The 19382-nt window shown below is 36.4% G+C and overlaps 1 protein-coding gene across 1 annotated transcript; it reads left to right on the top strand.

The window, feature by feature from the left end:
* Positions 1 to 11991: 11991 nt before the first annotated feature.
* On the top strand, positions 11992 to 12933 carry LOC141497482 (olfactory receptor 1f45-like). Its single transcript, XM_074200134.1, has one exon. The coding sequence runs from the start codon at positions 11992 to 11994 to the stop codon at positions 12931 to 12933; it is 942 nt and encodes a 313-aa protein (XP_074056235.1).
* The last annotated feature ends 6449 nt before the right edge of the window (positions 12934 to 19382 follow it).

Here is a 19382-nt window from a genome sequence, read left to right on the forward strand (position 1 = left end):
GCTACCTTTTCAATCTTATGGTCTAGAGATGGAGGATGTTTTGGGGAACACTCTTCTCAGGGATCCTGATGGGACATAAATGTGAAATGCTCAGACTGGAAACCAAGGATATCAATGTCTCTCAATGAACACCTTTGATGTATCATTTGTATAAGGATAATTAAATCTCCCTGAAACAACAACAAAAAAACCAAATCTTTGAGGGATAGATACTAATTGCTGATACTTTCATATTTTAAAAACTCTGATAAGTTCTAGATAGCCAGAATTTAGACTTGGAAGAACAGAATTAGAAATCTATGTCTCAGGGACAGAGCCAAGATGGTGACAAGAGAGAATCTTCTCTTAGGAGCTCTCTCATAAAACTTATAAACTAAGGACTCTAACTAAATTTTCAAGCGACAGAACCCACAGAGGGACCCAGTGAGGCAGTTCTCCTACTCAAGGTAACCTGGAAAAGAGCAGAAAGGCTGTGCTCCCCCAGGGTTGGAGGGGTGGCCTGCCAGAGCGAAAGAACTTGAGCCTCCTGGAGACAGCCCCAGGGGGCTGGGAGCCATGGCTCACAGCAGCACGGGAGTTTCCTGATCTAAGCCTCAGGGAGCACTAGGCACAACTGGAGGGAGCAAGAGGGGACCTCTGCCAGAGCGAGCACGTGAAGCCCAGCCCTCAGGGCACACAGCAAGCAGCTTGGCCAAGGCAGTCCAGATCCAGGAAAAAGAAGCAGGTGGAACCAGTAAACAGAAGCCCCCAGGGCATGAGCTGAGCCAAAGAAGGGGGGTGAAGAGAGACTTCTGAGGTCTGTCCACTGTACCTGGAAGAGGACGCTGGAGTTCTGACCACATTCAGATCCTGATTGCAGTCTAGGCCCCCCCCCCATAGAACAGCAGGGCTCCTCCCACCTCAGCCCTGTAGCAGAGGGAGGCATTTATGGTCATTCACAGACCAGGAGGGAGGACAGAGCCTCACAAATATGAGATGCTTGTGGGGGTGTCCCAAAAGCTCAGGAAGCACCCCAAAACCAGGCTGAGGCTGGGAAAATGAACAACCAGAGAAAAAAGAGGAACACCATTGAGAAATATTTTGCCTGTGAGCACAAGAAGGATCAAAACACTCAGTCTGAAGATGAGGAAGCACAAGCTCCTGCATCTAAAGACTCCAAGAAAAACAGAAATTGGGCTCAGGCTATGACAGAGCTCAAAAAAGATTTTGAAAATCAAATGAGGGAGTTAGAAGAAAAACTGGGAAAAGTAATGAGAGAGATACAGGAAAAACATGAAAATAAAGTCAGCAGCTTAGTCAAGGAAATCCAAAAAAAAGCTGAAGAAAATAGCATGCTAAAAACCAGCTTAGGTCAAATGGATAAAACAGTTCAAAAAGTTATTGAGGAGAAGAATGCTTTAAAAAGTAGAACTGTCCAGATGAAAAAAGAGATAAGAAAGCTCTGAAGAAAACAAATCCTTCAGATAAAGAATTGAACTCAGTAAGATTGCTGAATTTACAAGAAATCAGGACTCAATACTTCAAAACCAAAAGAATGAAAAATGAGAAGAAAATATGAAGCATCTCATTGAAAAAAACAACTGATATAGAAAACAGATTTAGGAAAGATAATTTTAAAATTATCAGAATACCTGAAAGTCATGATCAGCAAAAGAGCCTTGACATCATTTTAAAAGAATTACTACAGGAACATTTCCCTGATACCCTAGAAGCAGAGAGCAAAATAGAAATGGGGGGAATCCACCAATCTCCCCAAAAAAAGAGATCCCCCAAAAAAACAACCCCCAGGAATATTATAGCCAAGTTCCAGAACTCCCAAGTCAAAGAGAAAATATTACAAGCAGCCAGAAGGACACAATTCAAATACTGTGTAGCTGCAGTCAGGATCTCACAGGACTTAGCAGCAACTGCATTAAAAGCTCGTAGGGCTTGGAATATAATATACCGGAAGGCAAAAGAGCTTATAATGCAACTGAGAATCAACTACCCAGCAAAACTGAACATCCTCTTCCAGGGAAAAAGATGGACTTTCAATGAACCAGGAGAATTTCAAATGTTCCTGTTGGAATGGCCAGAGATGAACAGAGGGTTTGTTCTTCAAATATAGGACTCGGGTGAAGCATAGAGATTAGAGGAGAAGGGGAAAATATGAGGGAATTAATGATGATGAACTGCATGTATTCCTGGATAGAAAAATGACACTGATAATACTCAAATGAACTTTCTCAACTAACAGAGCACATAGAAGAAGCTTTTATTGATGTAGCACAGGAGAAAGCTGAATTTGAAGATAAAATATGGTGTAAAAATGGAGTCAATAAAAAAAGGGAAATGTAATGGGAGAAAGAAAAAGGAGAGGGGGAATAGGTCAAGATTTTTAATATAATAAGATTTTTCTTTATTACAAAGGGCTATTGCAATGATATGGAAGAGGGGAAGGCAAGGGGGAATAAGGGAATCTTTGCTCTCATCAGAGGTGGCTAGGAGAGGACATAGCATATATACTCAAAGGGGCATAGACATCTGGAGTAAGAAGGAGAGAGGGGGGAGGAAGGGGGAAGGGGTGGGAATGTGAATGATGCAGGAGAGGATGGACCATGGCAGGAGAGTGGTCAGATATAATGCATTTTCTTTTTTACTTCTTGCAAGGGGCTGGGATTGGATGGCCTGTCCCGGACCATAGGGCCAGGTGGATGCTGGGCCTAAGGGGTAGTATGGGGGCTGGGGGCCTCTTGGCCCCAGGGCCAGGGATCTGTCTGCTACATCACTCAACTACCCTACAGCAGAGTCAGAGTGAAAGGAGAGAAAATATAGTACAAGGTAGTGGAGAAATACAAAAGGAAGGAGTTGTGATCAACAATGACAATGGTGGAAAAATATGGAAGTAACTTTTGTGATGGACTTATCATAAAGAATGAGATCCACCCATGACAGAGTTGGTGGTGTTGGAACACAGACTGAAGCATATTTTTTATTATTATTATTTTTTGGGGGGGTGCAGGGTGAATGGGGCTGGGTGGCCTGTCTGGGACCACATAGCAGGATGATCTCTGCATGTCTGAGGCCAGACTTGGACCTGGGTGCTCCTGGTTCAAGGGCCAGTGCTCTGTCTGCCACCCAGCCACCCCTACTATTATTACTATTTTATTTTATTTGGGGTCTTTTTTTTTCTTTTTTTGGTTTTTGCAGGGCAGTGGGCTTGGGGTGGCTTGCATATCACACAGCTGGGTGATTGTAGGATGTACAGGGCTGGATGTAGGCTCGGGTGCTCCTGGCTCCAGGGCTGGTGCTCTGTCCACTGTGCCACCTGGCCATACCTACAATTATTACTATTATTTTTTTTATTTTAATTTTAATTTTTTTCTCCACTTTACTTTATCGCTCAAGCCAGTCTATATTTGGGGGGGGGGGGTATTTCATTTACTCTTAAACAAGAATATTTTATTATTGTATAAAAAACATTACTTGTACAAAATGAGAATAAATAAATATTAAAGAAAAATTAAAAAAGAAAAAGAAAGTAAAAAAATTTTAAAAAGAGACCCATGTCTCATAATTGTGAATGATGTGACTTTATAAAATTCCTTTAAGTTCTCTAGGACTCAATTTCCTCAATTATAAAATCATCACTAACATTCCATTCAGCACTAAATCTATGAACAAATCAGTCTACATTTTTAGTTCTATGAATGTGTGCACTGGGAGAGGAAGTTGATCATTGCACCAGAATTGGGGTGCTGTCAAATTGTGGAATTACCAGATTACCTAGTTGAGAGGAATGAATTGAAAAAGTAAAATATATATATATATATATATATATATATATATATATATATATATATATATATATATATCCAGGACATTAAAGAATTAAAGACCTTTGCATATGACTTGGAGAGTCAGTAAAATTCAGGGCAAAGATCCTGAAATTAGATAGCATGGTTTAAAATATTTTTTAAGGTCTGTTTAACCTTGGACATATCCCTTAACATAAAATACAGTGTCTTCAATTCTGAAATGAATAATTTGTACTAAATAGTAAGTCTCTGAGGTCCATTTTAAGTCTAGATCTGGGAGCATGTGATGGCTATGGTCCAAATGAGACTTTGATATGGCAGTAACCTATGGTCTATGTCTTAAGGTGCTTCCCAGCACTGATGTCCTATGGTCTCTCTGTTAAGACCCATATCAGTTCCAACTTTCTGTGCTCCAAGATCTAAAATCCCATTTTTGAAAAATAACAAAACAAAAAGAAACAAAAAGAGCTCTCAATGACAATGGGAGAGCAGTTTATTGAAAGTAAACTTGTCAACCTCTTTCCCAAAGGAGGCAGAGTCCAAAGAGGAGTGGAGGCCACACAATTATCTTGTGTTTTTCTCTAACAAGGAGTAGAGGGAATTGGAGCCTTGGGTCAAGGGTATTGTAAAATACTTACAATGTTGCACACATATCATTCCTAGGGAATTAAATGGACTTCTGCTCTCATGTACATCACTTCAGTCAAAGCCTCAATTCCTCTTACTCCTAGAGGAGTCCACAATTTGAGCCTGTTACCTGTTTGAAACATACCTGTCAATAGGGGCCCAGGAAAGGCAACAGCTTGGTCCTTCAAGAAGAGAAGAGAAGATTCAGGCCAAACACAAAAGTCCATAGGCAGAGGACACATTCTGTTCATGTGAAGGTCAGTCTCACACAAGGTAATGCTGTGAATGCAACTCAAAGAGTCTCACAAATACATTACTTAATTGGATTGAGCCATTGGAACATAGAAAATTATATTTCAAAGATGGAAAGGATTTATTATAAATAGAGCTAGAAGACACCTTGATGAATAAAATATTCAATCTCAAAAGCAACTTAGAGTGTAAGAGCATAAGATTGAAAATAATGTGCTATTTGATATCTAGCATAGACATGGACATAGAACTAAACCTATTACTTTAAGTTACAAGCATAATTTATAAAATGAGGCAGTGCTTTCTAAGATTTGATTATGTCAAAGATGAGGGAATTCTGAGGGACTTTGAAGGGTCACGGATAGAAAGTTTCTGAGAGGATAGAATATAAGAGCCAGAAGGAGTTAGGAATAGAGCCTTCAAACCCTCAAAACAGGAGGTATACAGTCCAAAACTCTCACAAGTGCTGAAAGAGCCATATTTAAATGCAATTTGATAATATTTTTAAAATAAATAGAAACATAATAAAACATGAATTACATTACATTTTGAAAGTAAGTCATGATGCAGCCTACAGGAAACTTTATGTAGGAAACAGTATGCACCACTTTAAAAACAGAGGTAATTGATGCTTAAAAAGTCTTTATAGAACAGAAAAACAGAATGCTAGAGCTAAAAAGGACTTGAGACCAGAAAATATAGAACACTAGAGCTGGAACATGCAAGCTGAATGGGGCTTATGCCTAGACTATCAGACAAGGACAGGACTTAAACACAAACTTGGGAAAACTCAGATATCAGATACAAAAGCTGATCTAGGTCGTGGATTCCACTAATGGAAGATGTGACACTAGAACGTACATCTCATGAATCCCTTTCCAATACTCCTTCCCCTACATATTGATGCCTCTGTTTCTCAGGCCTTTAATTTATCCCTTTGCAGACAGGGATACAGAAATTGTCATTTTCCAAGTCTCCCATTTTATTCCTGCCAAAAAAAATCCTTATTCAGCAGCATAATTAACTTTCATGTGTCTTTAGCCTGAGGAAATAATGAAGGACTTTCCCCTACCCCATTCAAAGTAACAGGTTACAGCTGGCATGATCCAATAAACAAAGTACTAGAAATAGAAATAGAAAGAATTAAGGTCAACTCCTATGAAAAGTTTGGTTCACCTGTATTTTAGGAAAACATTTACAAAGTGCCTCATAAAATTACTGCAAACAGCAAGGGCAAATGTGGGCTAGATGTTTGGATGATGAAATAGTCCTCCTTAGAATGTTGTGGGATGCCTATCTCTGAAGATTCTTTTTTCTCAGTTTAAAAGACATTTATTAAGCACTTACTATTTACCAAAGAACTAAAATTAGGAATATAGCAAGACAGGTCTGCCCCTGATGAATATATACTTTTAATTGACATTTTATTTTTCCAAATGCATGTTATCAAAGTGTTTTTAACATTCAGTCATATGTATATGCATATTTTTAAGTCACAAAATTTCCTTGCCACCCTCTTCCCCTCAGCAGTGGACAGTCAAGTTAATATTGTACATAAACATTTGTGTTAAACATGTTTACAGATTAGTCATTTTCAGTATAGAATTAAGGGAAAATACTCTATTTCATCCTTGGTGATAAATTTGTCCCCTATCAATAGATCTGATATATCGATAGAGTGTTTCTCGGTCTATTAATTCATCTATGGTGTCACATTTTATCTCTAAATCCTGTGTCCATTTTGACTTTACTTTGGTATAGGGTGTAAGATGTGTGTTGATGCCTAGTTTTTGCCATACTATTTTCCCGTTTTCCCAAAAAATATTGTCAAATGTTGAATTCTTATCCCAGAAGTTAATGTATTTGGGTTTGCCAAACAGTAGATTATAGATTATTACAGTCACTTACTACTGTTTATTTTGAACCTATCCTAATTCTGATACAAAACCCTATTTCTTAACCAGAACCAGGTAGGGTTGATGACTGCCACATAACAGTATAGTTTTAGAAATGGTTGAGCTAGGCCACCTTCCTTTTTTTTCATCATTTCCCTTGATAGTCTTGAGTTTTCATTACTCCAGATGAATTTTGTTACATTTTTCCTACTTTGATAAAATAATTATTAGGTAGTTTGATAGGTATATCCCCGAATAAGCAATTTAATTGGGTTAGAATTGTTTTGATTATATTATTTTTACCTACCATGTCATTTTACAAGTTATTTAGATCTGACTTTAGTTGATGAGAAATATTTTGCAATTGGGTTCATACACTTTCTGGTTTTGCATTGGGAGTGGATCCTCAAGTATTAAATATTGTCTAGCGTTACTAAAAATGGAATTTCTCTTTCTGTCACTTGCTCTTGGATATTGCTGTTCATACACACACACACACACACACACACACACACACACACACACACATATATGGAGAGAGAGAGAGATGTCAATAATATATGTGGATTTATATTATATCCTGCCACTTTGCTAAATTTGTTAATAGTTTCAAATAATTTTAGTTGATTTTCTTAAGTTCTCTAAATATACCATCATATCATTTGCAAAGAGTGCAAGCTTTCCTTTCTCAATGTCAATTCTGATTCCTTCAATTTCTTTTTCTTCTCTTAATGCTAAAGCTAACTTCTCTTTTTTTATTTTTTTAAAATTTATTTAAGCCAATGGGATTAAGTGAATAGCCCAAGGTCACACAACTAGTCAATTATTAAATGTCTGAGGCTGGAATTGAACTCAGGTTCTCCTGACTCCAGGGCCAATGCTCTATCCACGGGACCACCTAGCTGCCTCTTTATTTATTTTTTAAGCTAGTATTTCTAATATTATACTGAATTGTAATGATGATAATGAGATCCTTATTTCAACCCTGATCTTATTGGAAATGTTCCTCATTTATCCTTATTACATATAATGTTGTTTGATGATCTTAGATAGATGCTTTTAAGGAAAACTCCATTTATTCCTATACGATCTTGTGTTTTAATAGGAATGGAATGTGTTTTAATAGGGATAGGAATTATCTAATGAGATTATCATATGATTTCTGTTGGTTTTGCCATTGATATATTCAATTATGTTGACTGTTTTCCTAATATTGAACCATCCGTGCTGACCTGATATAAATCCTACTTCATCGTGGGATATTATCTTGGTAATAACTTGATATAATCTCTGTGCTAACATTTTATTTAAGATTTCTGTATCAATGCTCATTTGGGAAATTGGTCTATAATTGTCTTTGTTTTTTTTCAAAAGAAACAATAGCAAATGACAGCAGTAATCTACTATTTGACAAAATCAAAGATATCTTCTGAGATAAGAACTCAGTATGAAACAAAAAATGTTTGGGAAACCTAGAAAATATTATGGCAAAATATTATGGCAAAAATTAGGCATAGACCCACATCTCATACCCTATACCAAAATAAAGTCAAAATGGGTACAGGATTTAGACATACAATACAACACCATAGATAAATTAATAGAACAAAAATACTCTAACTAATATATCTATGGATATAGGACAAATTTATGACTAAGAAAGAAATATAATACACTATTACTTGGAAAGAGAATGATTTTGACTATATTAAATTTAAAAGGTTTTGTATCAATAAAATCAGTGTTGTCACAATTTGAAGTAAAGCAAGAAAGCTTGGAAACAGACTTCACAACTAGGAGTTCTGATAAAGGTCTCATTTCTAATTCTAGAAAAATACATCAATTTTATAAGTTCACAAGTCATTCCCCAATTGATAAATGGTCAAAGGATATGAATAGACAGTTTTAAATAAAGAAATTAAAGTTATATATAGAATCATTTGAAAAAATGCTCCAAATCATAATTGATTAGAGAAATGCAAATTAAAACAACTATAAGGTAACACCTCACACCTATTAGATTGGCTAAGATACAGGGGAAATGGTCAATGTTGGAGAGGTTGTGGGAGGATTGGAACATCAATGCATTGCTGGTGGAGTTGTGAAGTGATTCAACCATTCTGGAGAGCAATATGGAACTCTGTCCAAAGCAATAAAATTAATCAATCCTTTTAACCCAACAATTCCTATTCTAGGTCTATAATCAGAAGAAATCAAAAAAAAAATGAGGAAAGTCTCACATTTCCAAAATATTAATAGCAGATATTTTTGTAGTAGCAAAGAATTGGAAATTGAGGGGATGCCCATCAATTGGGGAATGACTGGACAAGTTATCATATATAACTATTATAGAATACTATTTTTCTGTAAGAAATCATAAATGGGGGTGGCTAGGTGGCGTGGTGAATAAAGCACTGGCCCTGGAGTCATGAGTAGCTGGGTTCAAATCTGGTCTCAAACACTTAATAATTACCTAGCTGTGTAGCCTTGGGCAAGCCACTTAACCCCATTTGCCTTGCAAAAACCTAAAAAAAAAAAATCATGAATGATTGGATTCTAAAGAAGCTTAGAACAAATTACAAGATCTGATACTGAGTGAAAGGAGCAGAACCAAGAGAGCATTCTACACATTAACAACAACAATGTCATTTGATCAACCTTGATAGATGCAACTCCTCAAAGAAGTTAAGAGAGCTAGGACAATCCTATTAAATCAGTTTTGGATAATGCTATCCTCATCTCCAGGAAGAAAACCAAAAGAAAGCAAAACAAACAAACAAAAACTTTCAGAATCTGATGAACACTACATTCACTCTTTAAAAAAAATATATCTTATATACTTCTTTCCCTTAATCCTAATTCCTTAGACTGAAAATGACTAATCTGTAAGCATGTTTAGCACAAATGTGTACGTACACTGTGGAAGGAAAGATGGAAGGAAATTTTGTAATTAAGAAATATACACATGTAATTGTATAAATGTTGAAACATTTTCATAACATATATTTAGAAAAATAAAACTGAAATAAAAATATAAGTTCCTTAGAGGCAGACCTATCTTGCTTATATTCATTCCTATTCCCCGTTCTTTGGTATCTAGCAGGTGCTTAATAATTGACTTTTATTCTAAAAAATAAACATTCTACTACAAATATTTCTACTTTATCTTCCTACTCGTTGCACATTTTAAATTTTCCTAGACATATGAGGCCATAGTCTTGACTGACAGATCCCTTTTACTGCTCTTTTTCTTCTTGGTCTATACTTCTTACTCACTCTAACAGTAAGTCATACAGTAACAACAAAATGCAGGGCATTAAAAACAGTATTCTCAAAATCTTTATAGAAAAGGAGAAAGTCACTTCTCGGTTTTAATATTCATATGTGTATACTTGTGCATATCTGTTCAAGTCCTATGTTTTTCCACTTTTGTGACATTCTCTATACATAAATCCCTAAATCAATTTATAATATTCCCCAACAATGACATTTTCATGATATTAAAATACTTGAACTTGATTTTCTTCTCAAAAATAATATCTATTGTGTAAGTCCCAAGATCTCAAAGCTCCAAAAGTGATAGCATTAATGTATACACCAATGTATTCCTTATTTGGGGGCATCTTTTTCAAGGCAAATGGGGTTAACTGACTTGCCCAAGGCCACACAGCTAGGTAATTATTAAGTGTCTGAGGCTAGATTTGAACTCAGGTACTGCTGACTCCAGGGCCGATGCTCTATAACTGCACCACCTAGCTGCCCCAAATGTATTCCTTATTAGTCAGATGCCTGCACTTTATTTGGTATATCTATCATTCAACAGTTCTGATCATTTCCAAGGCAGAGTTTCTGCTTTTAAAAGAAATAGTGACTATCAGTCACAAGAGTGACTATTACCATCACAGTCATAATTTCAAATTCTGTGGGTCTCTTTTAAAACAGAAGCAGCTCAGTGCACATGAAACTTGTGCTCTCTGACATGTCTATCAATTTTATAAATCTATTTACAATAGTGTCATGGTATATCTCTGGATTCAAATATTGTGATCCAATAAAAAGGATTACAGTGTAACATGGCTGTGTATAAAGGACCTATTCAAAAAACAATTTAATGAACAAACCCCCCAAAAAAATAAAAATTTGAGGTCAAAATAATGAAGATGATGAATGAATCTTAAACTGATCTGGTTATTACAGGACTTTAAGGATCTATTATATCATGCATATAACAGTCCCTCCACTAATGTTGATTATAATCCCTCTTATGAGAACTTTGTGTCATGCTATGACTAAAAAAAATACTCCGTGTACAATCTGGTAAGAAGACTCTCTCAATTCAAACTGATTTCTTCTTAAACATTAAACAAAAATTCCATGATCAATAGAGGTATTTTCCATCCCACCTTTCCTGACTGAAACCTGGGTTTAGACAAATAAAAATATTTAAATAAAATCGACCAATTACAAACTCATGTATTATTCTTAGTTAGAAACTAAAATAATATTTTTGGTAAAATGTAGGCCTGATGATGACATGACTGTGAATAGTTCACGATTTTTTCCAATGATTTCTCTAGTTTGAGATTTATTCTGTTCAACTATAACTAGATTTGATTCTTCTATTATTATTTTTAGATGTATAATCCTGAGCAAATCTTCCAGATGCTATATGCTCTTATTTATAAAATTAAAAGAAATTTAAGAGGGTAATTAATAGAGAAAGAAAAAATAATATCAAACATCCAGCATCAGTAGTCATTCATCTACTTTTTTTCAGGTGTTTGCTATCAAAAAAAAAAGATGTCATGAATTTTATTTTTAACATCTTACGTGACCTTGCTGTTGTCTTTGCCTTCCTTAATATATTTATTCCCAGAATTGGGATCTCTGAGATAAAGGATATGAAAATTTTCATCTAATATCTTGAAACATTCCAAATTGAAAATTAATACATTTGAGCAACTGCACAACTCAGTCAAAAGAATATAATCCTGCCTGTCTTCCCACATTACCTCCAATATTGAGCAGTCTTATCTTTTGTCTTCTCTGCCAATTTTCCATGTCAAGTAAAAATCAAGATTTGTTTCTATTCACATTTCCATTATTGTCAATGATTTATAGCATTATTTTATGTGGTTATTGACTCTGACCTCTTTGAGAAAATGTTTGTTTATTCGTTTGCCACTGATCAGTAGGTAAATCCTCTTATGTGGGAAATATCTTCTGGATTCTCTGTATATTTAATGTAGTAGTCTCTTAGCTTTGATATTTTCTTCAGTGTAAATTTTTTTCATGATAGTATACATATTTTAACTATATCTTCACTGATAATTATTTTTAAAAAATCTTTCAAATCAATTTTGTTTGGAATGTTTTAAATTTTTATTTTATTCTTTCCACATGTGCTTCCCAACAGAACCATGGAAAGAGAAAATCATTCAAGAATCTCTGAGTTCATCCTCCTAGGTCTTACACACCAGCCAGAGAAGGAAAGACTCATTTTCTTCCTATTTCTGATTATGTATCTGATCACAGTGATGGGGAATTTGTTCATCATTCTGGCCATTAGGACTGACTCGCGTCTCCATACCCCCATGTACTTCTTCCTTATGAACTTGTCCCTGGTCGACATCTGCTTCACCTCCACCACCATCCCCAAAATGTTGATTAATTATATGTCTTGGAACAAAGTAATCTTTTATATCAGCTGCCTAACTCAAGTGTTCTTCTTCAGTTGGTTTGCAGGATTAGATAGCATCCTCCTAGCCTCCATGGCTTATGATCGCTATATGGCTATCTGTGCCCCATTACACTATAGCATGATCATGACCCCAAGGGTCTGTGTCCTTTTGGGAATAATCTCCTGGTTTTGGCCTTGTTTTAATTCTCTGATACATACTATTATGCTGACCAAACTCTCATTCTGTGGCCACACTGAAATCCCTCATTTCTTCTGTGACCTCAACGTGGTGATAAGATTGGCCTGCTCAGATACCTTCATCAACGACTTGCTGATCTACACAATGGGAGGACTTACAGCTGTAATTCCATTCATTGGCATTCTGGTCTCCTATGTTAACATTTTTGTGGCTGTGATAAGGATTCCATCAGCTCAAGGGAAATGGAAAGGTTTCTCCAACTGTGGCTCCCATCTCACTGTTGTCTGTCTCTTCTATGGGACAATCATTGGAGTATACTTCAATCCAAATTCCAGCCACACAGCACAAAAGGACACAGCCTCAGCCATCATGTACACTGCAGTCACCCCCATGATGAATCCTTTCATCTATAGCCTACGGAATAAGGACATGAAAGGAGCCCTAAAGATGCTCCTCACCAGGAAACCAGGCCAATCTTTGTGACTACAAAGCATCATCCCAGCTTTTCTCATAGTGCATTTTCACTGCTGTGGAAAAAGGTTTTCAATGAATCCTTTCTAGTATAAGATGCAAAGTGTACACCCCTAAACTCCTCAATAGGCAATGCAATGTGATGGATAGAAGATGGAATCAGTTGACAGTAGGCATGACTCTAGTTCTACTGCCACTTGATGGCTGTGTGACATTGAACTAACCTGATCTTCAGTTTCCTTTTATATAAAATAAAATAACTACTCAGGTGGAACTTTGTGCTGATGTTCAGATTTTTCAATCATGACTGACACTTTGTGACCCCATTTGGACTTTTCTTGGCAAAGATACTGGTATGGGTTTCAATCTTTTCCAACAGATTAAGGCAAACAATGGTTAAATGACTTTCCTGGGGTCACATAACTAACAAATGCCTGAGGTCAGACTGGAATTCATCTCTTCCAGATTCCGAGCTGCTAGAGTTAGACAAAATAATAAGGAAGTTCATTTAGAGCCACAGAAAGTACAAAATCTCAAGAAAAGTAACTTTTAATAAAATTTTAAAAAATAAGTAAACATTTGGGAATTATTAGTAAATGAACTGGGGGCAGCTAGGTGATGCAGTATATAGAGCACTGGCCTTGGAGTCAGTAGGATAGAAGTTCAAATCCAGCCTCAGACACTTGATGCTAGCTGTGTGACCTTGGGTAAGTCACTTAACCCTGATTGTCAATCATAATCATCCAGGGACATCTCCAGTTGTCCTAATTCATATCTAGCCACTGGAGCCAGATGGTTCTGGAGGAGAAAGTGAGACTGGTGACTTAACACAGCACCCCCCTTACACAAATTCAATTTATGTGTATGTCATGGCATCAATTCCCAGATGTCATGGCATCACTTCCTGGATGTCATGGTCTTCTTTGAAAATGGAAAACCAACATTATTATCATTAAATGAATTGGTTTAAGCATTCTGGAAAACAATTCAAAATCGTGAATATAAAGGAAATAAATGAAGTCACTGTATATGTAGAACTGTTTCATATGCAGCCAAATATCAAAAACTTCCCTCCTTAGGTAGAAAAGTCCTGAAAATAAAATAAACCCCTATCAATAAGAGAATCTCTAAGTACACAATTCTTTAAAAAATAAAGACTGAAAAGTATAATCAATCATACTAATGATTGCTGTCACAAACCAAAAAATTCTGAAGCTTCATCACACATGCAGCAAATTGAAAACAATAAAAAAAAGTATAAATAGTTAGTGTTGGGAGTGCTCTGAAAAGGAAGATACACAAATAGCCCATTAGTGCAGCTATAAATTGATTCAACCATAAAAGAGAGTACCTGGGTGTACTAAAAAATGCGGGGTGATTTGTACAAAGAGACAGAGATAGAGGGTGGTGAGTTTTGTGTGAGGAATATCAAAAAAGGTCCTTTTTGGTGTATTTTAGAGTGATTGAAAGGGAGTCATGTACAATAAGGTTAAAACTATAGGCTGGAGTCAAGTAGTGAAAGGCTTTAAAAGACAAATGGAGGAATACATAGTTTATCCTAAAAGAAATAGAAAGGCACTACAGATATTTGAAGAACCATATAACAAGATCTGAGATTTTAACTTTGGCAGTCATGTGGACAATAGATTGGAGAGGGAAGAAATTTGGGGCTGTAAATCAAAATTACGGTGGTTATCACAACAGACCAGCATATTTTTATGACTCATATTGTTATGACTGGCCTGCACTGTTGAGGTAGCTATCTCCAGTAACATTGAGTGGAAGAAAAAGCTCTTGGAGAAAGTAATTCAAGTTTGGTCAAGGAACATTTCCCCCAATTCACAATTTCCTTTTCTTTATGTAACAGGAATGAACCCTCTGGTATTCCATCCTTTGTTGGATTAAGCTCTATTCATGGAAGCAGATATACACCATATTTCCTTCTTTGCAAGGATGACTTTAGCAAATCCTCTCTGGTACCCAGTGGTGGGGTTTTCTCAAACATGACTGATGATTGTGAGATGGGGGAACATAGAATCTCACAAGGAACCATTTTTCTCTATAGTCTATAGGAAGATTTTTGGAAATTGTTCTATCCTTTCCCTTTTGGTACATTTTCCAAAGTTTTCTCTGTCTAGAATTCCCAACACACTAGGACAGTGATTTCTCACTTTCCTCCTGATCAGTGACAAATCATTTCTCCTTTTGTGATTTGAGAAGACTGTCGGCAATCTATAAAACTATTTCCCTTCTTCTCATTCTTCTTCTATGCTATACTATACTATACCACAAACTTCTATAGTCTCCAACTAGATCATTCAAGTGAAATTTTTCTCTCCAAAATAGCTAATAAGTTATTAAATGCCAAAGCTAATGTGTTCTTTCCTCAGTTATTATCCTTCTTAAATTCTCCTCAGCCTTTGACTCTCAATCTCACTTTATGCTTCTTAAAGTCTTCTAAGTCTTTGTGACACTACTCTCTTATCTTTCTTTCTAGTCATCTGACCACTCCCTTTCAGTTTTCTTTGCTAGTTCTTCATACAAAACATCCCTGAAAACTACGGGTATCCGACAGTGTTCTGTGCTGAGCCATCTTCCCTTACCCCTATACATTATTTTATTTGATGATCTCAAAAGCTTCCATTGAGTCCATCTCTATGTGAAAAACTCTTAAATCTACTAATCTAGTCCTAAATTCTCTGGTGAACTCTAGACTTCAATCTTCAACTACATATTAGACATCTAGAACTACATGTCCTATAAACAAAATGTTCAAAATTAAACTTGTTATCTTTCCTCCCAATCCCTTCCCATCTCTAAAATTCCTTATTATTGTCAAGAGTACCATCATCCTCCCAGACCCCCAAGATCACAACTTGGGGATCATTTTCTATTTACATTCCCTCAGCCACACCAATCTCTAATCTGATGTCAATTTTACCTTCTTAAAATTTCTCATTCACATCCCCCTCATCAACTCTGACACTATCACATTCTGATGCAGGCCATAATCCCTTTATACCTGAACTATTGAAAGAACCTACTGGTTGGTCTACTTGCCAGCCATTCTACACTCAATTTGGTCTTTCTAAAGCAAAAATCTGACTATGTCATATCATTATCCCATCATTCAAAAACTCCAATAGCTGTTATCAGCTTTAAAAATAAATGAAATAATCTCCTTTTCACTTTCAACCACCATATTTCAACCAAATTATTTCCAAAACTTCTAGTCTAGTTCTTATATATTGTCCTCTACACCCTCACATCTATGCAGTCTATATTCAATGTTCCAATAACAATGCTCATCAAATTTTCAGTGGCTCTCTTCCATGTCTTCATTTCTTTGCCTCCTCATGCTTCCCAGTTTTCTTCAAGTTATGATTAGACATACTTGCTGCAAACAGCCTTTCCAAATCCCCACCAATGCTAGGCCCTCTATTTATTATTTCCTGTCCATCCTATATCTAACTTTTTTTATCAGTTGTTTGAATATTGTCTTCCCCACTGGACTGTGAGATCCTTGAGGACAGGAAAGACCTCCCTTTATAACTCCAGTAACTTGCATTGTTCTTGAGATATGGTCAGTATTTAAAAAATATATGTTGATTTTTGACTCACATCATCTATGACCAAAAGCATTTTTATACAAATTACATATGTGTTATGTTTATATATAATGTACTTTCATTATATATAATATAATATATAATTTTATATGTAATATATAATTATATATGTAATTATATGTGTAATATATAATTATATAATATATATAAATGATGAATAAATGTTCATTTTTATAAAAGCATATATTCACATGTGCATACATGTGTGTTTGTATGCAATATATATGTAGGTATATGTATGTATATGAAAGCCTAATTCTTGAAATTCAGTATCATCTAAGAAAACTATCTTCTTAAATCACCTTTCATAAGCTAATGCTTCCTTCTCCTCTACCAGCTCACTTAAATAGACAAATAAACAGGGACATGAACTCTCATTTGATAAATATAAAGAATTCCTAGAAGGCAGTTAGGTAGTACAGTGTGTATGGATAGAACACCAGACCTGGCATCAAGAAGACTGCTTTTATTGAATTCAAATTTAGCCTCAGACAATTAATAGCTGTGTACCTCTGGAGAAGTAACCTGACCTTATTTGTCACATTTCTTCATCTGTAAAATGAACTGAAAACAGATATGACAAATCACTGCAATATTTGGCCAAGAAAATTCCAAAAAGGGTCATGAAGAGTCAGATATGGCTGAAAATGGCTAAGCAAAAAAAAAGAACTCCTAGATGATAAGATTCCTTTCCCAAAGCAGGTCTGCATCTTCTCTGAAGCAGAACATTAGAGATAGTCTGGAGGACTGAGATTGAATGCTCTTCCTAGGATTACATACCTATTAAGTATCAAAAAGCAGGATTTGTATACTGGTCTTGTTGACTGCAAGACCAGCTGTTTATTTCCTATATCTCTCAAAAGAAGAAAAGAAAACAAAAAAGAACAAAAACAAGAAAAAGAAAACAAGAAGTTCAAGAACAAGAATAAGATCATTAAGATAAAGACAAAGAAGTAGAAAAGGACAAGGATGAACGAAATTAGCAAGAGAACAAGAAGGAGAAGAGGATCAAATACAGAAGAACAACATTAATGTAGCTCTTTAAGGTTAAAAACCATCCATTTTTTGAAGACTAGTTCCAAGGAAAATGGTTCAAGCTATTCCACTTAGCCCAAAAGAATAAAAATACCTGGAAAATACTAGAAACGATTATACCACATAAATTTTTAAATAAGCATTTTAATAAGGAATCAGAAAGTAACCAAGTAGTTGACTGGGTTCTCCCAATTTTCCCTCAGATATAACATTAAATCAAACTGCTAAAATAATTTTGGAGCAACAAAATCCACAAAAAGACAGAGTAAAACAATTTTCCAATTCAATATACCTTTTAAAAAATTCAGGAAAGGTCTGTCTTTCTTAGGTAAATAGGGAGCTCAAGGCAGCAGAAGTGGTATCTGGGCAAGACAACATGAAGCACTTAGCCACACCACAAATCAAAATCAAGGTCCTGGGGGGGGGGGGGGGCGGGGCGGAGCCAAGATAGCAATAGAAGAATATCTTCTCTTAGGTGCTCACTCTTTCTAATATTTCAAAACTTATAAAATAAGGAAACTAACTAAATTTTAGAGAAACAGAACTCACAGAGAGATCCAGTGAGGCAATGCTCCAGCCCAAGGTAACCTGGAAAATAGCAGAAAAGCTCCACTCCACGGGTTTAGAACAGGGGTCCACCAGAATGAAGGAACTTCAGCTTCTCAAATGCAGCCCCAGGACTCCTGGGGGCCGTGGCTCACAGAAGCAGGGGCAGTTTCATGATCTACACCCAGAGGAGCACTGGGAAAAACTTGGGAGATGGGGGCGGGGGGACTCTGCCAGAGCAAGCACAAGTGAAGCCCAGCCTTCAGGGCACTCAGTGAGCAGCCCAGATCCAGGAAATGGAAGCAGGCAGAACCGGGAAGTAGGAGCCCCCAGGCTTGAGTGCTCACCCTAGGTAGGGGAGTAGAGAGAGACTTCTGAGGTCTGTCCACTGTACCTGGAACAGGACTCTGGGACTCTGACCACATTCAAATCCTGATCACAGTGTAGACCCCCCAAAAACACATCAGGGCCCCCCACCTCAGCCCCATGGCAGAGGGGTGCACTTGTGGTCATTCACAGACCAGGAGGGAAGACAGAGTCTCACACACTGAGATCCTTGGGGGGGAGCATCCCAATAATACTCAAAAGCTCAGGAAGCACCCCAAAACTAGGCACAGGCTGGTGAAATGAGCTAACAGAGAAAAAAGAGGAATACCATTGAGAAATACATTGTCTGTAATCCCAAGAAGGATCAAAATACTCAATATGAAGATGAGGAAGTATAAGCTCCTGCATCTAAACACTCCAAGAAAAATGGAAATTGGGCTCAGGCTATGACAGAGCTCAAAAAACATTTTGAAAATCAAGTGAGGGAGATAGAATAAAAATTGGAAAAAGAAATGAGAGAGATGCAGGAAAAACATGAAAAAGAAGTCAGGTACCTTGGGCAGGAATATACAAAAAAATTCTGAAGAAAATAAGATGTTAAAAACCAACATGGATCAAATGGACAAAACAGTTCAAAAAGTTAATGAGGAGAAGAATGCTTTAAAAAGAAGAAATGGCCAAATGGAAAAAGAAATAAGAAAACTCTATGAGGAAAACAAATCTTTCAGATCTATGATGGATCTGTCAATTTTACCTTCTTAAAATTTCTAATTCACTTCTCCCTCATCAATCCCTTTATACCTGAGCTACTGAAAAAACCCTCTGGTTAGTCTACCTGCTAGCCTTGTCCCACTCCAATCCATTCTACACTCAATTTGGTCTTTCTAAAGCAAAAATCTGACTATATCATCACTATCCCATCAT

This window comes from Macrotis lagotis, chromosome X (assembly GCF_037893015.1).
Source record: "Macrotis lagotis isolate mMagLag1 chromosome X, bilby.v1.9.chrom.fasta, whole genome shotgun sequence".
NCBI lineage: Eukaryota > Metazoa > Chordata > Mammalia > Peramelemorphia > Peramelidae > Macrotis > Macrotis lagotis.